The sequence below is a fragment of the Heloderma suspectum genome, chromosome 4, assembly GCF_057233095.1.
Source record: "Heloderma suspectum isolate Gila_16-S chromosome 4, 16-S_ref, whole genome shotgun sequence".
Taxonomy (NCBI): Eukaryota; Metazoa; Chordata; class Lepidosauria; order Squamata; family Helodermatidae; genus Heloderma; species Heloderma suspectum.
Window position 1 is genome coordinate 227,114,760 of NC_139461.1, and position 14,882 is coordinate 227,129,641.

Here is a 14,882-nt window from a genome sequence, read left to right on the forward strand (position 1 = left end):
CGCCTCCCACATCCGTCCGATAACATCACTTCCTCTTAACACCCCCCCCCCCCCCCGATTTAGATTAATCCGGTAGTGCTTCGCTTGAGAGAGGTTCGTGGTGCTGACTGGAGTAATTGTCCTGCTGAAGATCTCGCCTGGCATCATGAAGGGTCACTTTGCAGCGCTGCCTGCTTTCTGCCTTTCCTTCATTTGCCAGTTGCTGGCCGCAGTTTCTGCTGGAGAAGCGTTTGGAAAGGGTTAGACATCAATTTTCTTTCCGGTTTTGACTTGCGATGAATATATACTGCAAAAATAAATAAGCTAAGGTTTCCGTACCAAAGGTTCCAGCATCCACGAACGGTATTTTTTAACCTTTTCATTTGTAAACAGAATTGTTGTCGGAGAGAGAAGCGGTTTCGAGAGAGCAGTTTTTCCTCATAGGCCGTGAGTTGGTCATTCATGAGCAGCCAAAGAAATGCATTCATAGGAAAAAAAGAGACGGGAGGAGACCCGGGGGGGGGGGGGGCGTTACAGGCTACTTCATATTTTCAAAGTTCAGTTCAAATACAAGATTTGAATAGACTGCAAAAAAGAAAAAATATAGGTTTTCCGTATTGTGAAAAATACTAAGATTGTTCTATAGTGATGAATTCTGTAGCAAGCTACTCAGATAAATTAAAATTAAATGTGTTTCTTTTCTTGCAGAAAAATTTTAAAATGATTTTCAAAGACAAAGTTTGTTACTAGCTAAAAATCAAATTGAGATTTCATCCTCATCTTGGAAACTTTCATTCTGTTTTCTCTGTTAAAATTTAGCTTGACTTCACTTTGGTATTTATCATCTTGCTTGTTTCAACATGTAATTCCTACATTACTTGTACACTGCGATCCGCACTTGTTTAGAAGATGCTCCACAGAACTGAATGGGGCTTATTTCTGAGTAAGCATGTATAGCAGAGATGTGCAGCCTTGTGTCTAATTTTAAACATCCTGTACAGGTGATCAATTCAAACCATTGACAAGAGCAGTCTCTCTGTCCCTGGTAGCCTGCAGATGGGGAAGGGGAGAGAGACACAGAAGAGGGTGTCAGAAAGAGAGAGAAGGTTGGCCCTGCCCACCAAGGGAAACGTGGCCTTTGTAGGAAAAAAGGTTCCGCTGCCTATAGTATTTTGAATATTGTTGTTACTTGGGCTTTCATGTTCCTTGACTATGATTTCTCAGAGTTTTACTTGGCTGCTGTATTTCAGGCCTGTACACAATGACTTAAGCTACAAAAACAAATAATATGCCTATGGTTGTTTATTAGCAAAGTTCTGGTTTTTGTGCAGTCCAGCTTATTCTGCAGTTATCTAGCAATGAATAGATGCTTGTAGGTTGGAAGTGGGCAGTAAGAAATAACTATGGATTATTGTATACATGTTAAGTGGCTTGTATGTTTTCTGTTATGCTTTGTAATTCTAATATATAATGAGTCAGTACCAAAAACAGAAAATTGACTGTGATTGCAATAAACTATTTAATATTTATACATTGCTTTTCTACAAATGTACACAAGGTGAAGTATGTCATAAAACAATAACATTCCTAACTCCAGTTCAACTACAAGTCTCATGTTAAAAAACAACAATCCAGCAATAAACATATGAGCTAGATTTCGGCTGCAGTCCAATACACCTGGGTGTAAGTCTGATTGAACTCAGTGGGGCTTATTTCTCAGGAGACGTGCATAGGTTTGCACCATTAAAGGATTCTGTAAGGTTTTCATCTAATACCTGCAAAGCAGACTTCAAACAATGGTACAATTCTGCAAGGATGGAGTGCTTGCAAATTGGGGTTACAATTCTCATATTATTTACTCCAGAATAACTTCATCGGACTTCATGGAGTCACAGAGGATATTCTGAGGAATGTTATCTGTAATTACCATTTAAGGGCACAATCCTATGCAGATAGGCGGCCGCCTCTGAGCTCAGAGGTGACTGCCTATCCAATGCAGGGCAGGAGAAGTACGGAGGGGATCATTCCCTCAGCCCTTCTCCTGCCCTGCGATTTCAGCTGTCTAGCCACGGGACAGCAGAGTGGGGGAGGAGGCTGCTGTATGTGTCGTATAGGCATTTCCACCCTCCCCGCCCCGGAATGCCCCTGGGAATGCCCCATTTTGGCCGCTGTATGCTCCTCTTGCAAGCACGGAGCATGGGGCTGTTGGCAGCACAGAAGTGGGGGAAGGTCAGTTCCCAGAAAACCAGATATCTTATAGCCATCTAGTCGCTGACTAATGGCCATAGGATTGCTCCCTCCATGTATCTATTTCATCTTACGTGATTAAACATGGGCAATTATTTTTCTCTCCTGTGATGAATGTTCTAAATTATATAACATGTATCCACTCTTTCTTTCCAAGGTTTTGGTGATCACATTCACTGGAGGACACTAGAAGATGGGAAAAAGGAGGCAGCAGCCAGGTAAGTTGTAAAATAAAGGCCGCAACAATTATTTATTTATTTATTTATTTATTTATTTATTTAAACAGATATTTATTATAACATTGCAAATATACAAAGTCAAACAAAAGAAATTCCCTCTGAAATAAACCCAAAGATATAATTTCATATTAATGAAAAAAGAGAGTAGTGCCAAATGTTATCTTGAAATGTATCATTCCAGAATGCAACAAATACTACCCATTTTTCAACAAACTTATTTTCCAATAAATGATTTTTTCTCTCACAAATATAGCTCAGTTTCATCACTGTGGCAATATCCTAAATTCTAAAAAACTATCTGTTCAGGGGGAGCCGTTCATTTCTTCCAATGAGCAGCTATTGAGATTTTGTCAGCTGTAAAGAAATTAATAACTGTTTCTCTTTCACAGTCTTCTACACAATCTTTAAGATGATTTAACAAAACTCAATGGATCAGCCCATATTCTATGTCCTGTGATTTGCTCAACCTATAGTAAAATACTATGTTAGTATGGCTTGATTTTTTCACAATGCCAAAAGATATGTAAATAGTCTGCTCTTAATTGTCCACAGCTCCAGTATCTATCATGTTCTAATTTATATATCTTTTTTTTAATCTAAGACAGTGTTAGGTACCACTGATGCAATGTTTTAAACATATTTTACTTTAAATCCATTGCTATTAAGTTTCTTCCGGTGTTATACCATATCCACTACCAGACCTCTGCTGACGAAACTGTACCTTGATCTGTCTCCCATTTTTCTGATACCCTTTATGACTGCATAATCTTTTGCTATGAAGCCTACCAGATGGGACTTTATAAAGTATTTTGAACTGTGATAACTCCCTAAGTGGACGATATTTCCTTAAAAGTGTTTGTATTGCATGTCTTATCTGAAAATACTGGAACAGCCTTATTTAGTCTGGGTCTACCTGTTGTTGTGCTTGTGCAAAGGTGACAACATTCCCATCTTCAACGAAGTCTTTAATAGAACATACCTTCCTATCTTCCCAAGTAGCAATATCTCCTAAAAACTCCCTCTTATTTATTTGTCAGAGAGAAAGAGATGATGTAAGCGGTGAAAAACCTAGTGTGATCCTATATTTATATTTAGCCCATACTTCATAAAGACTGCAATCTTAAACAGGCTACTTGGTAGCAAACTCCCCTGTTATTAAGACATGGTTCCAAGTTAGTTTTAGTAGGACTGAGGTGTGAACCTCATAAAGTTGGCCTTATGATTAACCAGTATTCAGAATTAATTCTATATTCAAAGAGGCAATCTAATTATGTAAAAAACAAACTCTGGCATACCAAAGTAAACCTGTTTTAGGTTGTGAGCTAAGTACACTGTTCCTTCTGATGAGAGCAGGTAAGACAGATGAAGCCCAGTCTTAAATCAAGTTTACGATTAAGTAATAAGTAATCAAGTAATAAGTCCCAGTAAATTCAATGAAATTCTCATTTTAATACTATGCAGAAGTAGACCTGCCTAATCCCATTGAATCAATCAGCTTTGGCAAACCTAATTCTGAATAGGGCCAAGCTACCCATTCCTTAATAATTCTGCTTAGAATTATTGAATAATAATAAAAATTTTCAGCTGTTAGAAATGAAATTGAAATTAGGGCTGCAACCCTTGTACAAAATTAAATTGTGGGTTGTGACCTCACACACTGCCTTTCAGCTTCTGCTGTTGTTCCTTCCAGCTTTTAGTTTGGCATTTATTGAGGATAGATCTGTGCCGGTGAGTTTGAAATATTTGAGATTTAGGTCTGAAAGACCACGAAGTGTTGCGCGTGGTAATGGACTGTGTGTATATGATCTGTGTAGGACATGCATGATAGGTGGAGACTGTCACTGTGTCACCTAATACGTCATGAATTGAGGTGTCAGTTACAAGGTTTATGTTTGCCATGGAATACATGCACCTTCAGTACCAGTGGACCTCTATTAAAACATTGTGTTGGGAAAATGTGGCAGTTAAGTGTTGTGGAGGAGGGGCTGCAGGGGGAGGGGGAATCCATGTTTCTAGCGGAGCGGGTTTCACTGACTGATGGGCAAAGGTTCGTACAACTCTGAATGCTTTAATTGGAGAACACGTGGGGCATGATCCTTTCCCTTGTAGGTGCAGTGATCTCCATAAGGCACAGCAAAGCTATTCCCAATTATAGGAGCGCCTGTGGGTTGTGGGCAAAGCTGGCAGTGTGGGAAAAATGGGTGACTGAGGGCTCGATAGCAGATTGTTGGGCAATTCAGGAAGCAGAAAGGGGCCATGATGGGTCAGTTTGTCAAAGGACATTAAAGGCTTGCTGTTTATGGTGCTTGTTCACACAGAGACTTTGGTGTGCAGCCCTTAAGACTTAGAAATGTTGGCCACTTTAGGATTTTTTCCACACCTCTGTCAACCTTCATAGTGACTAGGACTGCTGCTCACGTGTCACTAGTAAATTCCAGGCATGATCCTACAAATGGCTTGCACATCTAGAGGTGGGTTCACATGAGTAAACAATGCCGTTTTCCCCTCTGAGGTGGTGAGTTAGAGCAGCCTTCCCCCAACATGGAGCCCTCCAGATGTCTTGGACTACAACTTCTACCATTCCCAGCCAGCATAGATTATGGGATTTGTAGTCCTACACATTTGGAGGGCATCAAGTTGGGGAAGGCTGAGTGGAATATTGGATTAATATTATGCAGATGTAATGTTTTCAAAGTAATCATTCTCCATTAAATCCATTGTTCAGTTGAGAGAACTGACTGCAAGTTTCGGATGAAAGTTTTCCTCATAATGGCTGTTGCCTTCCTCAGAGCTTGCTTGGTGATAAATTGGTAAAGAAATTCCCATCTTGTTGAAGGAAAATTACATGGGAATATGGCTTGGGATATTACAGATGGAGTAGTTTACATGACTATGTGTTCTCCATTAGAAATGAACTTGGATCCAAGGAAATCTCAGATTTCATAATTTAGAAAGTGTGTATGATTTGTCAAAAAGGTGTCAAAGTATATAAGGCTGCAATCCTATACCCACTTACCTGGGATAAAGCCCTAAGGAACTCAACAGGTCTTATTTCTGAGTAGGGGATGCTTGCTGGGGATGCTGAGAGTTGTAGTCCATCACATCTGGAGGGCACCAGATGGGGAAGGCTGGTATTAGGAGATCACCTTCATCCTAAAATTACCACTAAGATGAAAACTGTTGCAACAGACTTGCAAGTGAAGGGGATGTGAGACTTAAGAATACATTCCTAGCTCTTTATCCCCACAACTTTCAGCATAGTGGGTGGATTGTTACATAAAGAGACAGAATCACATTTCAGCTCAACCTGGAGTTTACAACCTGGACTAATCTCTGAGATTAACCCTGCAATTCTAACCACATTGTCTTGGATCCTAAGGGCGCAATCCTATGGAGATAGTTGTTGGCCTCTGAACTCGGAAGGTGATGACTATCCAGTGCAGGGCAGCCAGAGCACGGACGCAATCCTCGCCTCCGTGCTCTGACTGCCCTGCATTTTTGGTTAGTCAGGTGATTTCGCCTGTCTAGCCAGGGAGCTTTGGAGCGGGGGACGGGGGGGCTGTGTGCACATAGGAAGCTGTGTGATGTGGCTTCCGCAGTCTCCTCCCCTCCCTACCCCAAGGATTGCCCCCTTTTCCCCATCTCCATGCTCTGTTTCTGAGTGCGGACATGTAGCCATTGCTTAGAGAACTGCGCTGGCTGCAAGGGGGATGGGAGAGGAGTGGAGCTCAATTTCTGGAGTCTGAGGTCAGAGCCCTGGTTCCAACCTTGGAGCCCAGAAACTGAAAATCCTATGTCCTCCGGATGCTGTCTAGGAGATATAGGATTGCTCCCTAAGTTACTCTTACATGAGTTGAAGGCCTGATTTTTCCTCCTTCCACCCTAGCCCCAATTCCTGCTGCAGCTCCCTGCATCACTATCTGTCTGGTCCAGAGGGTCCCACTAATCCTTAAGAGTAGATTTTGAGGGATGGGGGACTGCATAGGGGAGAGCGAACCCCTATTCCATGAATGGAACAGATGATCTTCTCTAAACCACTAACTTGGGAGTAACCCCTGTTTCAGTCTATGGGCTTTGCATCCTGTGCTTTTTTACTTGGAAGCAGATCTTTTATTCTGTACAGTGGCAAGTAGAAGTCTGTGAACCCCGTAGGATTGTCACATGTTCCAACCTAAAATGTTATTAGATCTTAATCTAACCCCATAATCCTAGATAAAGAACAATAGATAACCTGATTAAATAAATGACACAAAAACATGATGCTTTTTCCATATTTAGGGCACAATCCTATTGAGATAGGTGGCCGCCTCCAAACTTGGAGGTGACTGCCTGTCCTAAGTAGGGCAGGAGAAGCACGGAAGGGATTGTTCCCTCTGCGCTTCCCCTGCCCTGCTTTTTCTGCTAGACAGCTGATTGCGGCTGTGTAGCCGCAGGAGCACGGAGTGGGGAAGGAGGCTGCTGTATGACACATTGGATGCATTGTACATGCAGCTATGCCCTCCCTGCCCTGGAACGCCCCCAGCCACACCCCTTTTTGGCCACTCCACGCTCGTCTTGAGAGCGTGGAGGACGGGGCTGTTCCGCACTGCCTTGGTGGCAACGTGGAAGTGGGGGGAAGGCGGTTTTCCAGGAACCAACCTCGGAGCACAGGCTCCGAGGTCAGTTCCCAGAAAACAGCATATCCTATGGCCACCCAGCTGCTGTGTAGCAGCCATAGGATTGCGCTCTTATTTATCCACAATGATTCAGCATTCAGTATCCATGTGTGAAAAAGTATGTGAACCTTTAGATTCAGGACCTGGTGGCACCTCCTTGAGCAGCAATGACTTCAAGTAAGCATTTCCTGTAACTGCTGGTCAGTCTCTCACATCAGTTTTGAGGTATTGGGGCCCATTCCTATTTATAGAACTGCTTCACCTCTGTGACATTTGAGGGCTTTCTTGCATGAACAACATGCTTCAGGTCCTGCCTCAACATTTTGATGAGGTTTAGGTCCGGACTTTGACTAGGCCATTCTAAAACACAGAATTTCTTCTTCTGCAGCCATTCTTTTGTAGATCTGCTTGTACGTTTTGGATCATTGCCTTGTTGCATGACCCATTTTCGGTTCAGCTTCAGCTCATAGTTGGGTGGCCTGACATTCTCCTCTAAAGTCTTCTGATACACTGCAGAATTCATGGCTGTGTCAATGATGGCAAACCATCTAGGCCCTGAGGCAGCAAAGCAGGCCCAGACCATCACATTCCCACCACCATGCTTGATGGTTGGGATGAGGTTCTTCTATTTGAACTCACTGTGCTTTTTGCCAAATATAACATTTCTCATTAAGGCCAATGAGTCTACCCTTGACTCATCTGTGCAGAGAATATTGTTCCAGAAGTCTTGGGGATCATCTATGTGATCTTTAGCGAACTTCGGACAGATAACAATGTTCTTTTTATAGAGCAGTGGTTTCCTCCTGGCTATCTTCCCACGAACACCATTCTTGTTCAGTCTTTTTTTGATCGTTGAGTCATTAACACTCACATTAGCCAAGACCTGCATTAGTGGCCTGCAGATTCTTAGATGTTACTCTGGCGTTCTTTCAAACTTCCTGGATGATGCGCTGGTTTGTTCTTGGAGAAATTTTGGTAGGACGATTGCTCCTGGTAGAGTGACTGTGGTCTTGAACCTTCTGCATTTGTAGACTACCTTTCTGACAATGGATTGGTGGAGACCCAAATCCTTAGAAATGGTTTTATAACTCTTTCTAGACTGCTGAGCAGCAATAACTGCTTCTCTGAAGTCCTCAGAGATGTCTTCTAATTGTGGCATGATGTGTTTCCACACACCCATATGGTAAAGACCAAACTCATAAAGTTCCTGATCCTTTTATAGGGTGGGGCCTCCCAAACTCACCCCTGAAAATCTACCTAGGGCGCAATCCTATCAAGATAGGCTGCTGCCTCCAAACTCAGAGGCGACCGCCTATCCAAAGCAAGGCAGGAGAGGCAAGGGGGGATCGTTCCCTCCACGCCTCTCCTGCTTTATTTTTCGCTAGACATCCATTTTCAGCTGTCTAGCGGCAGGGGGGCAACCAGGAGAGGAAGCTGCTGTACAACACATTGGATGTGTTGTACGCGCAGCTCCGCTCTCTCCGCTCTGGAACGCCCACCCCCAGAATGACCTTTTTCAGTTGCTCCACGCTCCTCTTCTGAGCGTGGAGGATGGGGCTTCTCCATGCTGCCTCTAAGGCAGCATGGACAAGAGGGGAGGTCGGTTTTCCGGGGACTGACCTCAGAGTGTGGGCTCTGAGGTCAGTTCCCAGAAATGAGAATTTCTCAAGACAGTGTCTAGTGGCCATAGGATTGCTTCCTTAATTAGTTAAACACCTGATTCTAACTATTCCCTTTAACTGAGCTACTGCAACCAGGGGTTCACTTACTTTTGCACATACCCTGACTCTTAAGTACCCATTGTTTGCCTAATTTATACATCGTTTTATTTCACAAGACATGAAATTGGTTAATATAAACCCTATTTGATATTTAGAAAAGGACTGGTTTTGATTCATGAAGGCTGCTATGGTAAAACTATAGAATTTCCATAACTATCATTAGGGTTCACAAACATTTTCTCACCACTGTGTGTGTGTGTGTGTGTGTGTGTGTGTATATATATATATATATATATATATATAAAAACATATTATAGATAAATGAAACCTAGCTGTACCTTACAGAGCAATCCTTTGCATATTTTCTCAGAAGTAAGTCTCACTGTGTCTAACAGGGCTTGTTCCCTAGCAAGTGTGTTTAAGATTGCACCCTTTAGTGTAGTAGGAAGGATTAACTACGTGTTCCATTGCCTTCTTTTCTTTTCTTTTTAGTGGGTTGCCTCTCATGGTAATCATTCACAAATCCTGGTGTGGTGCTTGCAAAGGTAAGAAAATTAATCTTCCTTGGCAGCACTTCAGTATTCTTAACTGGACAGATACGTAACATTTGTATAGAAGGGAATATAATTTTTCAGATAATGTAACTTGTATATATTGCTGTCATAAGTAAACCCATTAGACTAGAAGTATTGGCATTGGTGCAAATATTGATCATGTAGATAAAATATTTAGGTTTGTTTTTCTTTTTTATTTGTATAACATCTGTTTTGTATTGCTTTTTCTTTTTATTATGTAAAAATTAAGAAGTACGTGTTTTTAAAAATAACAAGGGCTGTTTTGTTTTGTTTTTAAATGCAGGGATACCAGGTTTTGGTGACAAATTTTGGCTGTGATCCAATTAAGTTAAGTCTTTAATACACTGAAATATATAGGACAAGTTAGCTATGACTAACTAGTGCCCCATTGGTTTCAGTGAGACCGACTTACATTGCAATTCTATCCATGTCTACTCAGAAGTATGTTCCATTGCACTCAGTGGGGCTTACTTCCAGGAAAGTGTACATGGCCTTCGTTCCCATTGAAATAAGTGGGATTTTTGTTTGTCAGGACTGACTTTTGGCATTGATTTCAATGGGATCTAAGTGTGACTAACTTAGTCTGGATCCAAACCTGTGAATCTTGCTTGGTACTTGTTTATTTTTTTTGCCTGATTTAATTTTCTTTTCTATGCTTTTCTTAGCTTTAAAGCCAAAGTTTGCTGAATCTAAGGAAATCTCAGAGCTTGCCCATAATTTTGTGATGGTCAATCTTGAGGTAAGTTTTAGTTAGATAGTTCCTGTGATACCAAAATGGAGCATTTTCCCATCTTCTTTATTTGAATGCTCTTTTTCTTATATAACTTATGTAGCTACAGAAAACATAGTTGTAAAAAGTTATGTGTATTTCTGAAAAAAAGAACACTTCATTGATTTGTTCATTATCTTGCATTACATACTCCTAACATATTGAATGGATGAACTGTTGTCATAAACTATACCCTGTTGTTTTCCTAAAGGGATTTTATTGACAAGAATAATTGCAGCAATTTATCCTTATCAAGATATTTTTGTTTCCTAAAACCATGACTACCTTAGGGTTTATTTTAGGAAGCTAGGAAACTGCCTTATACCAAGTTAGACCATTGGTCCATATAGCTTAGTATTGTCTATACTGAATGGCAGTGGCTCTCCAGGGTTTCAGACAGGAGTTTTTCTCAGCCTTGCCTGGAAACACTGTGGATTGAACCTGGAACTTTCGCATGCAAAATATGTGCCGTACCACTGAACTAGGGCTGTTCCCTTTTGATATACAGTAAGATCGATTTTATGGGGAAGCAGTGCTAATGTTCCTTGACTTTATATCTTACTTGCAGGATGAAGAAGAACCCAAAGATGAAGCTTTTAGCCCTGATGGTGGTTACATTCCCAGAATCCTTTTCATGGGTGAGACGTAAATACAGTTGCTTATTCCTATTGGGAGGGATACATTGTTGTTTCTATCATATTGATGTGTTTAATTGTTCTTTATTTTATAGATCCCACTGGAAAAGTCCATCCAGAGATCATAAATGAGAAAGGAAACCCCAGCTACAAGTATTTTTATACCAGTGCTGAACAAGGTACATGTGAATTAAGTTTAAAATGGGCTTTAGATCAGATGGCCCTCGCCCAAGCAGCTTTGTGACAACTTGTATTTCTCTAAAGACTGGCTTATAAACAAGGAGTATGAAGAGGGTGGAGATGGGGCTCATATCTTAAGGGCCCCATACTAAGAGTTCAGAACTTAAAAAAAAAAAATCAACATAGTCCAAACATAGATATTGCATATATATCTGTCTTCCTCTACAGCAGCCCCCCAAGCCCTGTCTAATGACCTCCCCAGGCCCCCAGGAAAAAAAAGGAAAAACACTCCAGGAACAGGCTCTATGGTTCCTGCCATAGAAGCTCCATTCCTAGAGCATACCTAGAGTGTCCTAGGAAGCAGCACTCAAAGGCTCCTGCCCGCTTCCTAGGATGCTGTAGGAACAGAGCTTCTATGGCAGGAACCATAGAACCTATTTTTTCCTCGCTTTTTTCTGTACTTTTTCTGACCCCTGGCATCTCTCCCTCCAAGGCCCAAATCTATTCTGGTGCTGAGTCTGACTTGACTACCCAGGTGGGTACTAATTTTGAATTAAAAGTGAATAATTCCCTAAAATAACAGAACGCGAAGAATTTGGACTTTGTTTTATTTTCCTCATGATTTTTTAAATTATTTGGCTATGCCATTACATTTATACATTTTGTCTCTGCTACTATGCGGTATGCATTTAAACACAAGGCTCACACTTTTAGGATTTCATCACAAACATACAAGCTATATGAGAGGAATACTGGTTTGCCAGCCCTCTTCTCTTCTTATCAGCTGTTAGGTTCAACTTTTCCCTCCCCTCTTGCTCCTAAGAAGTCCATGGAAGTCATGAAAGGAAAAAAAATAAGGATTTATAAATAAGGATGGTACAGATAACCTTACTATTATTAGTGTGTGTTTCCCAATAACATATGAACGCTGTTAATTTTGTTATTGCTTTGCTCCGTCATGTAAACTGAACTGAACCAAGTATTAAGCATCTCTTATACTTCATATTGCAGTCATCCAAGGAATGAAGGAAGCCCAAGAGAAGCTGACAGGTGATGCTTTCAAGAAAAAACATCTTGGAGATGAATTATAATACACTGGAGATCTGTTTTATATAGGCTCAGAATCTAAAATTAGATATGACTCTTTATCCTTCCTAACTTTTTTCAGATGAGGAACTATAGCTGCACTGAAAAAAACTTTTCCTATTGATACCGTGTTAGATCAAATGCTGTCTAATTTTCACACAATGAAATCAAATAAAGTATTACGCCTTCCTTGTTTACATTTAAATGCCTGTTTATAAGAGAAATAAAGCTAACTCACATTAAGTAACGAATGAATGAATGCTTCAACCCTGACCACATGACAAATCAGTGTTTCAATGGAATTTAAGACTTAACTCTTCTTAAATTGCATTTTTCTATATTCGCAAAAGGGTGATATGTGGTTTATAGTGCGGACATTAATTTTATAGAATAATCTCTTTAACTGTTATAGACATGCTTACAAAACTTAAGAACTTAAGAAGAGCCATGCTGGATCAGACCAAGAGTCCATCTAGTCCAGCCTTATGTTTACCCAGTGGCCAATCAGCTGTCAACCAGGAACCCACAAGCCAGGCATGAGCACAACCGCACCCTCCCACCCATGTTCCCCAGCAACTGGTATACATAGGCTCACTGCCTCTGGTGCTGGAGGTAGCACGTAGCCATCAAGACTAGTAGCCATTGATAGCCTTTTCTTGCTCATTTCAGTAGGAATTTCAAGATAAGGATGTTTAGGGCCACAATCAGTGATTTTGCTGTTACTCTTTAATATGAACTACAGCCGCATACATGAGCCTCAACCAAGCCAAATACACTAAACTGATCATTCTGCCATGAATTCTAGACTAACGGTGCAATCCTATGGGGATAGGCGGCCGCCTCTGAACTTGGAGGCGACCGCCTATCCAATGCAAGGCTGGAGAAGCACGGAGGGGTTCGTTCCCTCCGCACTTCTCCTGCCCTGCATTTGAAGCTGGACAGTCGATTTCAGCTGTCTAGCCGCAGGAAGGTGGAGCGGGGGAGGAGGCTTCCAGGCGACACATAGGATGTGTCGTACGAGCATTTCTGCCTTCCCTGCCTCGGAACGCCCCATTTTGGCTGCTCCATGCTCCTCTTCTGAGCACGGAGCATGGGCCTGTTCTGCACTACCTGCAAGGCAGCACAGAAGGTGCAGGGAAGGTAGGTTCTCAGGGAACCGACCTCGGAGCCTGTGCTCCGAGGTCGATTCCTGGAAAGCCAGATATCCTATGGCCATCTAGCCTCTGACTAGCAGCCATAGGATTGCTCCCTAAGTAGATTTATTTTCCTGCCTACTCAAGGAGCAGCATGAAGAATATTGGATATACCAGTAAGTGTGTGTGTTTTGTTGTCTTTATATAATTGCCTGTTCCTTCTGGTTGCTTTTAGACACAACATTGCTTTTCCATTTGTGCATTAGTCTTTTAGTTCTTTTGTGAATGGAAGAAGGAATACTGAAGTATTTTGTGTGAAAATCTGTCATGCTGAATGTTTTTGGTGGATGCCTTATATCATATTGTACTGTAATTTTGTACCAGGGTAAACAATAAAATTGTTTTTTTTAATTTTTTTTAATTTTTCATTTCATTTTAAGAGGCGAAGACTAAGATCCCTTCTCCTTTTAGGAACTGAAAGGCTAACGTTGAAGTCATGACGTTACTATTGAATGTCTCATCTTTTTTTTCTCAATGCTTATGCACACTGATATCTGTAATTCTAAAATTCCCATTCCGTTTGGTGGCTATGTCAGTAATGCTATTTTCTCAGCATTGAATAATGCCTCTCCAGCAAAATGTATAGGGAATAGGTCTAAGAATTTGCCTGTCATGAAAATAAAATTAACTTCTTATATTAGGTAACAACTGTGTGATCAGCCTTTAACAAGGGCAGCAACTTCTTGCACCCAAAGGAGAAATGAACTGTATGCTAGCAAGGATGCTTCCAGATGATAGGCTCCCACCACCATGAATCAAAAGGCATTGTGCAGCTATTCCATCTTTCTCCTTAAGTGATTTTCTATGGTGAGAAAATAGGCAGAAGAAGTGGGGAAACACAGGAGTGTTAAGAATGGAAGATGACCATGTCCAGACTGCCCATAAAGTACTGTGTGAATGAGGCATGGGGACTTCACAATAGAAGCCTCATCTGGAAGTTCCCCTAGTTGACACTGTTTGTTTATTTATTTATTACATTTCTATACTGCCCAATAGCTGAAGCTCTAATTTACTGGTGCATTCTCCTTGTTCAGAAAGCTAAGATTCAAAATTAATATTTTGCTGTAGCTATCACTGGTATCCATTGCCCCTCTCAATCCAGTGTAATTAAGAGCAGTTGCTTTTGTTGATCTTTAGTGCTTAAAGGTGGTAAGTGTTCCATAACAGCAAAATGAAGATGCTATGGTTATTGCTTTATGCATGCTATATCCCTAAATAAAAGAAATGAGTTTCCTGTGTGATCCTGGAATATGCAAATTAGATTCTTTCCCACACTCCAACTGATCTCTCTCTAGCTTGGTGGTGTATTCTCTACATCAGGAAATCGGGAGATAGTCCTGTCAAATGTGGCATGACCTTCCTGAGAAGCCACAATTAGATTCATTCTTACTACTTGTTGCTGTATGTAAGCCCAGGTAGGGCAGCTGCACCACACCTGGGTGAGCCTTACCCATACTTTTCATTTGCTCACCCAGGTGTGGTAGTGCTGCCCTACCTCGGCTCATTCGGTAGCACTGACCTAGTTCACATTTGGTTTGTGTTAATTAACCAACAAGTGGGAGTAAGTGAGCAGGCTGCCCCTTGCGTGACTCTTTTCTGCTTT

The 14,882-nt window shown here is 41.3% G+C and overlaps 1 protein-coding gene across 2 annotated transcripts; it reads left to right on the forward strand.

Annotated features, from left to right (window-relative positions):
* Window positions 1-61: 61 nt before the first annotated feature.
* Window positions 62-13,635, forward strand: TXNDC12 (thioredoxin domain containing 12). 2 transcript variants are annotated; one of them, XR_014790555.1, is made up of 8 exons: window positions 62-239; window positions 2,384-2,444; window positions 9,334-9,386; window positions 10,082-10,155; window positions 10,754-10,823; window positions 10,916-10,999; window positions 12,012-12,898; window positions 12,941-13,635. XR_014790555.1 is itself a non-coding variant. In XM_084852501.1 (7 exons), the coding sequence occupies exons 1-7, from the start codon at window positions 146-148 to the stop codon at window positions 12,089-12,091; spliced, it is 516 nt and encodes a 171-aa protein (XP_084708627.1). In that variant the 5' UTR covers window positions 62-145; the 3' UTR covers window positions 12,092-13,635. The 2 variants fall into 2 exon arrangements, 1 of the variants encoding a protein (XP_084708627.1); XM_084852501.1 differs by having other exon boundaries at window positions 12,012-13,635.
* The last annotated feature ends 1,247 nt before the right edge of the window (window positions 13,636-14,882 follow it).